Source organism: Malus sylvestris, chromosome 17 (assembly GCF_916048215.2).
Source record: "Malus sylvestris chromosome 17, drMalSylv7.2, whole genome shotgun sequence".
Lineage (NCBI taxonomy): Eukaryota > Viridiplantae > Streptophyta > Magnoliopsida > Rosales > Rosaceae > Malus > Malus sylvestris.
In genome coordinates, this window is record NC_062276.1 from 16,148,273 (window position 1) to 16,157,078 (window position 8,806).

An 8,806-nucleotide genomic window follows, 5' to 3' on the forward strand; every position below is an offset into this window, starting at 1 on the left:
CATCGTATCCTCTATGCATTATTGCCAGTACACTCGGCCTGGACTCGTAAAAGCAGCTAGATTGAGTCTATATTTCCAGCATCAGTGATCAATCTCTGAAGGGTCCAGGCCGAAAACACAAGCATTTTTCATCTTAGAAGGTTTCCTGTAAAGTGACACCAAATCAAATCTTCGATGTGTCAAAAGACAAATATTCTTGCTGTCTTGTAGACTTCTTTGATGGTCTTTATTTCGTCAAATGGTCTATGAACAAGCTATATTAGGGTTCCCTAGAACTTTTGAATCCACAAAAAATAGTGAAACTTTTAAAGCAAAGGGATACTTCTATCAATTCAGCCAAATATTACAGAAAGAAATTTGAATTGCTGTTCGTTGAAATTCTAATTTCTGGAGATTTGACATCTACCATGCACGAACATCAGCTAACTACCGGAAGAAGAGAATGAAAAGCACTGCCATAATATTTGCAGAATGGGCAGCGAGTAAGTCCACGAACTTGGCAAAACTCCGTTAATCCATATCAAGGAACTCCATTCTTTTTCTCATTGTACCTTTAAGATCAGAAGCTTCCCTTTCTGCTTTCTGTGCCTGCCCAATTACAAAGCAAATCATCACTGCAGGTTTCCCAACAAATAGTAAAGCGACGTACATCCAAATATAACAAAGTGCGAGCCAAATGTCACAAAAACACTGTCAAAGAACAAATGACAAACATGCAAACCGAAAAAGAAATGACACACTCAAATTACATAAAATCTTGACTGAAGTTAAACCACCAATTGCTGTGCCCCAGCATCAAAAAAGCCCTAATTCTGTTGAAATATCCCACATCAACCGTATCTCTAAGAAAAGAAAAGTTTACATATCCTAAACCCACCCCTAACGGATTGTATAAGTGGTAATTCCCAAATTTGGGACAATATCGGTGTTGTTGGAAACTTGGAAGTGGGCCTTTGGCCCGTCTCCCTCTGATAATTTCACCAAATTCAAACCCGCTAGGAACCAACCCATTGAAGAAATTCTGCCTCAACTTCAAATAATTACTAAACCGCAGTTTTGGTTGACCTAAAAACAATTTTCTGTTTCACCTAGTGATTCCAATCAATGTATTAAAAGCATGAGGCGTGGGCGAGGTGAAACCCGGCCTAGGCGTGAGGCATGAGGCGAAGCCTTACGGGATTAATTTTTTTTTTATATATATGTTTTATATATTAGAGGTCGCATTTGGTGTGATGACAAGTGTCTTCGCCCATGAGCGGTAGGTCTCGGGTTCGAGACTTGGGAGCAGCCTCTCCATAAATGGGGGTAAGGCTAGCCGACATTCACCTCTCCCAGACCCTGCGTAAAGCGGGAGCCTTGTGCACTGGGTACGACCTTTTTATATATGTTTTATATATTATACATATAATTGTATAAAAAATAATACTATGTAAAATAAGCATCCATTCTCAATTATTCATTCAAATCCATAGTCATTCAAAAGATAATATCATCTAACTTCATCATTCAAAGGTAATATCACCCAAATTCATCATTCAAAAGGTAATACAAACAAAAAAAAAACAATCATTCATCCAAATCCTCTTCATATAAATCAAAATACAAACAAAGATATACTTTTCTGTCTATTAACCCCTCTACACTTTCTGACCTACTAGCACCTTCCATTATTATCCCCTTATCTACACTTTCTGTTTTCTATCTAATACCAACTATTCAAACATTTCTACAAACAAGGCAGCACGCAGAGGTAGAGCTCTTCCCCAGAAAACTAAATCCCTAACTTTTTCAGAATTTTAAAAACCCTAACCTTTGGGATCTTGCTAACGACGCTGGGCTGACGGTGCTGCTCCAAGCGGTGACGTGGCGACCGATGCTACTCCAATCGGCAGCTGTGTTCTTTGTTTTGGGCTTTTAGCACGCAGGAGAAGAAGCAAGAAGGCGAAGAAGGCAGAGGCAGACAAAGGTGATCGAAGGTATGGTATGAAGAGGATGTTTAAAACTGAAAATCCTTACCCAAACGGCATCGTTTTGGGTTTGGATGGTTTTAAACAAAAAAAAAAAAAAAAAAAAACAAGGGCAGAGAAGGCGCCTGGACGCCTTGAGGCGCGCCTCCGCCACCTCGGTGTCGCCGGCAAAGCATTTCGCCTACTCCAGCAAAACAGAAGCGTTTGCCTCACCGCCCATCCTCAAGGGCGCCCTAGGTGCGCCTTGAGGTGAGTTCTTTAAAACATTGATTCCAATACATAAGAAAGAAAAAAGGAAAGGAAACATTTTTCCAAAAACCATTTTGAAGAATTCGTATTTTCCTTAACAGTATTTAGAATTATCCCTACCAACACAAACTTTGGGCTAATAATCACCGTAGCCTTACTCTGGTACCGTTGGATATTACTTTTACCGCTGGAAATGCGTGCTTTTTTATATTTATTTTGTATTTTACGTATACTTAACTCTGCCTGTATAAGTTTATCTTACATTGCCGGTCTCAAGCTCGGATAGAGGAGGGAGAGGGCGTCAGGTAGTCTACAGTCGGCACTCCTAAGTTACGTCGAATCCTTATGAAAATGAATCCAGAACGAAATCGTGCTAAAGCTAGGGCGTCACCCGTAAATGGCGCGCTGTGTGGCACAAGCACAATGATAAATGAGCAAGGGTCGTTGTATCTTGATCGGCACCCGGATGCAGTGTTAAATGAGCAAGGGGGTCATGGAAACTTCTTTTTGAATGACTCCACTCAAAGTTGTTTGGAAGTATATGCTCTTATCAACTTTACACAGGACACACAAAAGAAGTACTTTGATCCTATTAGATGGGGGAGGGTGAAAAAGCTAGGACAGAAGGGTAGAGTTCAAGAGAGTAGAATGCGTTTAGGAACATGGAATGTAAGAATCTTAACTGGAAAATCTATGGCAGTAGTGGAAGTTATAATGAGGAGAAGGATAAGTATTATGTGCCTACAAGAAACTAAGTGAGTTGGTCTTAAGGCAAAGGATCTAGAAAACTCAAGTTCTAAACTTTGGTATTCGGGCACAAATAGAATGAGAAACAGTGTTGGCATCATCGTGAACAAGACATTGACACAAGATGTTGTAGATGTCAAAAGGGTAGGAGATAAAATTATGACAATCAAGATTGTAATAGGACGAGAACTCATCAATGTGATTAGTGCGTACGCACCTCAAGTAGAGTTGGATATGAGTTTAAATTTTGGGAAGATCTTGGAGACTTGGTGCAAGGAATTGCTCAAACGGAGAAGGTATTTATAGGAGGAGATTTAAATGGACACGTGGGTAAGGAGACATATAACTATGGAGGTTTTCATGGTGGCCATGGTTTTGGGGAGAGAAACAAGGATGGGGAAGCCATCTTGGATTTTGCAATGGCATATGATCTCTTCTTAGCCAACACCTTCTTTAAGAAGAGAGAAGAACATGTGATCACCTACAAGAGTTGGTCGGCAAAAACACATAGATTTTCTTCTAATGAGGAAAGGGGATTGTATAATTTGCAAGGATTGCAAAGTTATACCGGAAAAAAGCTTGGCTAATCAACATCGCTTGTTGGTGATGGATGTACATATCAAAAGAGAAAAAAGAACAAGACCTAGAAGTGCCCAATGACTAAATGGTGGAATCTAAAAGGAAAAAAATAAGTCATTTTCAAAGAGAAAGTAATCACCCAATGCGTGTGGGATAGAGGGGGAAGCTAGCTAAATCTGGGATTCCATGGCTAGTTGTATCCAGAAAGTAGCAAAAGAGGTATTAGGAGAGTCCAAGGGCTTTGCTCCACACCAAAAGGAATCTTGGTGGTGGAATGAGGAGGTACAAATAAAGGTGAAGGTCAAGAAGGAATGTTGTAAAGTCTTATACAAGGATATGACCGATGAAAATGGTGAAAGGTATAGAATAGCGAAGCAGGAGGCGAAGAAAGCTGTGAGAGAAACTAAGCTAGCGGCTTATGACGATATGTATAAGTGACTAGATACCAAAAAATAAGAGTTGGATATCTATAAACTAACTAGATCAAGGGAAAAGAAGACAAGGGACCTAAACCAAGTGAGGTGCATCAAGGATGAGGATGAAAAAGTTCTTGCTACAGAGAACACGGTCAAAGACAGATAGAGAAGTTATTTTCATAATCTTTTCAATGAATGACATGAAAGGAGTACTTCTTTGGGGGAGTTGAGTAACTTAGAAGAGTGTAGAAACTACTCATTTTACTGTCGAATCAGGAAGGAAGAAGTGGTTGTAGCTTTGAAAAAGATTATTCATAGAAAAGCTGTGGGTCCAGATAATATATCAATCGAAGTGTGGAAAGTCTTGGGAGAGATGGGTATAGCATGGCTCACAAACCTTTTCAATAGGATTTTGAAAACGAAAAAGATGCCAAATGAGTGGCGAAAGAGCACTTTGGTGCCTATCTACAAGAATAAGAGCGACGTACAAAATTGCATGAACTATAAAGGTATTAAGCTAATGAGTCATACAATGAAGCTCTGGGAGAGTCATTAAGCATAGACTGAGGCAAAAGACACGGGTTTCGAACAACCAATTCGAGTTCATACCAGGACGCTCAACCATGGAGGCAATCTATCTCTTACGAAAATTGATGGAAAAATATAGAGATAGAAAAAAAGATTTATGGTCTTTATAGATTTGGAAAAAGCATATGATAGGGTCCTAAGAGACATTCTTTGGAGGATTTTAGAGAAGAAAGGAATACGAGTAGCATATATCCAAGCTATAAATGATATGTATGATGGAGCAAAAACTACCGTAAAAACTCATGAAGGACAAACCGAAAGCTTCCCCATAACTGTTAGGTTACATCAAGGCTCATCCTTAAGGCCTTACCTTTTTGCATTGGTAATAAATGAGTTAACATGACATATTTAAGATGATATTCCTTGATATATGCTTTTCGCGGACGATATAGTGTTGATAGATGAAACTCAGGAAAGGGTAAATGCTAAGCTTAACCTTTGGAGAGAAGTGTTGGAATCTAAAGGTCTTCGCCCAAGCCGATCAAAGACAAAATATATGGAGTGCAAGTTCAGTGCAAATGGAGGCCAAAATGAGTTAGGGGTGAGGATCGAAGATCAGGAAGTACCAAAGAGCGACCACTGTCGCTACCTAGGATCTATCTTGCAAAAGAACGAAGAATTAGATGGAGACTCAACCATAGAATACAAGTTGGATGGATGAAGTGGATGAGTGCGTCTGGCGTGTTGTGTGACCGTCGTATGCCATTGAAGCTTAAGGGAAAATTTTATAGGACGACAATAAGGCCGGCGATGCTATATGGCACGGAATGTTGGACGGTGAAGCATCAGCACGTACATAAAATGGGTGTAGCGGAGATGAGGATGCTTCGTTGGATGTGTGGGCACACAAGAAATGATAAGATTAGGAATGAGGATATCCGAGGTAAAATAGGAGTAGTCGAAACTGAAGGCAAGATGAGAGAAAATCGGTTACGGTGGTTTGGACATGTGCAAAGAAGGCCTACTGACGCTCCGGTTAGAAGATGCGACTACGGGACAGAGGTTCAGGACCGAAGGGGTAGAGGAAGACCTAGGAGAATTTTGAAAGAGACTCTAAGAAAAGACTTAGAGTACTTTGATCTGACGGAGGACATGACACAGAACTGGGCGCAATGGCGTTCTAGGATTCATATAGCCGACCCCACTTAGTGGGAAAAGGCTTTGTTGTTGTTGTTGTTGTATTTTACCTATACTTAAGTTAATACCAATATAACAAGTGACACTCTTATCCCGCCACTCATCAGTACGCTTACCTTTGAACATAATGCTGAAGCCACAACTAAGTTGGCCGATTAAATCATCCTATAAGTTATAGAATCAACCTTCCTAAATTGTGATGAAGCTATGCTTCAAACTGCACCATTAACCTACTAATTTTCATTGCAGATTTTCGTCTCAAATCTTCATAATATTTGTGTTCAAACCAGGTGCTTTTAAACTACACAACATAACACTAGAGTTACAAACTCAATCTAAAACAACTCAGTAACTTGAACAATTGGAGACCAAAACAGATATTAATTCAACAAAGGAAAAAGAACGAAATCGAGATAGTTTATATCAACACACCATTTATAAAGATTATGAGCTGATAACACTTACCCTTTTAATTTCTGCAGCTGAAACACGAGTCATGTGCGGTGGAAGTTCCTCCCTCTCTGAATCCTAAGACATCAAGTGCAGATATAAACATTATTCAAAGATGCATATTTTGAGTTATAGATGACAAAGCAACAAATAACGTATCATACCAGCTCGCCGATTAGAACAACATTCTCCCCACGGATTACGTACAGACCCAAAGGGATATCACAGTAAAGATCGCCAACAATGACTCTCTCACAAGCACCCTCAAGAACAGCATTGGCTGCAAATCAGAAACAATTATTACTTCAGAATCTTCAGCGAAATTACAGTATCTTTTGCCCTCAACAACAGAGGAAATAATGTTAGTACCGAATTGATCAAACGATCGAAGTATCCCCAAAAGTTTTCGACCATCTCGGAGCAGCACAAGAAGTTTCTCTGCAGCATGAAAGCATATGACCACCACACCTTTAGCAGTAAGAAATGAATGGTTGACCCACCATTACAAAACTCCAGACTCTTTTCACTAGTACTCAACTCAAAAATTCAACATTGAAACCGAGATTTAAAGGAATACTCAGACAGCAAAACTTCAATACAAGAAAACAATTTATTCTGCAGGACCCTACCTGCAAATTATCTGAAATTAATCAACAAATACGAGAAAAATACTCAAATGGTAAAAAGACCAAATGTTTCAACTATGCAAGAACACAATTAGTAAAAACAACTAGAAACTAGAAAGAATTACCATTAACTTCATGTAACTAATGAAAATTCATAACCCCAGAAAGAAAAAAAGTATAAATTAGAGAGAGGGAAGAGAGAGAAAGAGAGAGAGAGAGAGAATACTGTCAAGATAGCTGGCCAGAGAAGTGGAAAGGTAGACATCTTCTGGGCCTGCCCAAGACATTGATGCTGCTTCTTCTCAACTCTAAAAACTCAAACTTTTTCGGTTTCTCAAAAATCACCGAAAAATTCACCAATTTCCAAACCAACAATGGCATTGGAAGCTCAGCCTTCTCCGTGTTGCCTGCCCAAAACCCTCCAATTTTTTTGGAGAAAAAAGATCCTAACTTTGACGAACTGAGCAAGAAAATCCTAGCCTTTTCAGATCCAAAAACCCTAGAATTTGAGGAGAGACAGAGGATTAGAGGCCTCTCTTCCGGATTGATGGGAACGGATAGAGTTTTAATAAAAAATACTCAGATCCAATCGCCCCGGAAGAGTTTGAGAGGGGGATTTAGTCTCATACCCTTCTTATATTCTCCTATTTTATACGATCACAATTAAACCACGTTAATATTTGATTTTTATCTTATTATTTTTATAAAAAAATTAATATAAATATTGACGTGACTTAACCACCACACAAAATAGGAAAGCATAAAAAGGGTATAAAAAAGGGACGGCAGACAATACATCTCCTAGAAAAAAACAGAAGTTCATTGTACATAGGCCTGGCAATTCCTGACACGATCCGATAACCCGACACGACACGACATGAAATTAACAGGTGTTCGGGTCGACACGATAACGAAACAGGTCGTTATCGGGTAACCCGATAAGCACCTGTTAATAGTAAATCGGTTCGGTTTTTTGCCAAAACCGAAACCAAACCGAAATTTTGGTTCGGTTCGGTTCGGTTCAATTTTTTTTCGGTTCGGTTTTTTCTGGTTCGGTTTCGGTTTTTTGTTTTTATTTTTTTTTCAAAAAATGAAAAACATTGAAATTTTAAATTTTAACATATCCAACACAATCATAACATAAACATTCTAACTAGAATCAAAGACAATGAAAATAAACATTTAAAGTTGAACTAAAAGCATCAATCAAGTCTTCCAAAGTCCAAACTAACAACCTCACAACACAAAAATCACACAAAAATCGTACAAATGACTTAGAAAAGTTAAATTGTATGATGTTGTTGAAAGATCAGTGTTGTTTGCTTGTAACTAGGGGTGGGTTCAAAAAACCGAAAACCGAAAAAAACCGAAAACCAAACCGAACCGAAACCGAAAAAACCGAACCAAACAAAAAAACCGAACCAAATTGAAAAAACCGAACCGAACCGAATTCTTTTGGTTCGGTTCGGTTTTAGTGATCTAGAAACCGAACCAAACCGAACCGAACCGAATTAATTAAATTAATTTTTTTATTTAATTATTTGTTTTGGATATTATTTTCTAAACCCAATTTGTAAGTTAAAATATGCTAAACCCAATGTGTTGCCAAACTTTAAGCTCAAAATATTAAAAAAAAGTCCTATAAAAACTTTAAACCCTAACCTATTATTTATCCCCCATATAAGGTTCCGGAGCCAAACATCATCCTGAAGTACCTACATCCATCTCCATAGCACTATCTACTTTTGTCTCAGCTTTCTTTTCCAAATCTACTCTCATATAACATGTAACAGAATCTATAAACATTTATTTCGGGTAGATTACTTAGGGAATTTGTGATGGAAAAGAATCCAACACACACTAAATAAATCCACCCACGCATTTCTTTTACTAATCAAGTTGTCAACATGCAGTTACAAGCAAACAACCCTGATCTTTGAACAACATCATACAATTTAACTTTTCTAAGTCATTTGTACGATTTTTGTGTTGTGATGTTGTTAGTTTGGACTTTGGAAGACTTGATTGATGATTTTAGTTCAACTTT

The 8,806-nt window shown here is 38.5% G+C and overlaps 1 protein-coding gene across 1 annotated transcript; it reads right to left on the reverse strand.

The window, feature by feature from the left end:
• Positions 1 to 177: 177 nt before the first annotated feature.
• On the reverse strand, positions 178 to 7,391 carry LOC126610202 (sm-like protein LSM1B). Its single transcript, XM_050278195.1, has 5 exons — positions 6,986 to 7,391; positions 6,503 to 6,571; positions 6,298 to 6,413; positions 6,149 to 6,211; positions 178 to 588 (listed from the first exon to the last, which is right to left on the reverse strand). Exons 1-5 carry the CDS (start codon positions 7,044 to 7,046, stop codon positions 511 to 513), a joined length of 387 nt encoding a protein of 128 aa, XP_050134152.1. The 5' UTR covers positions 7,047 to 7,391; the 3' UTR covers positions 178 to 510.
• Between the last annotated feature and the right edge of the window lie 1,415 nt (positions 7,392 to 8,806).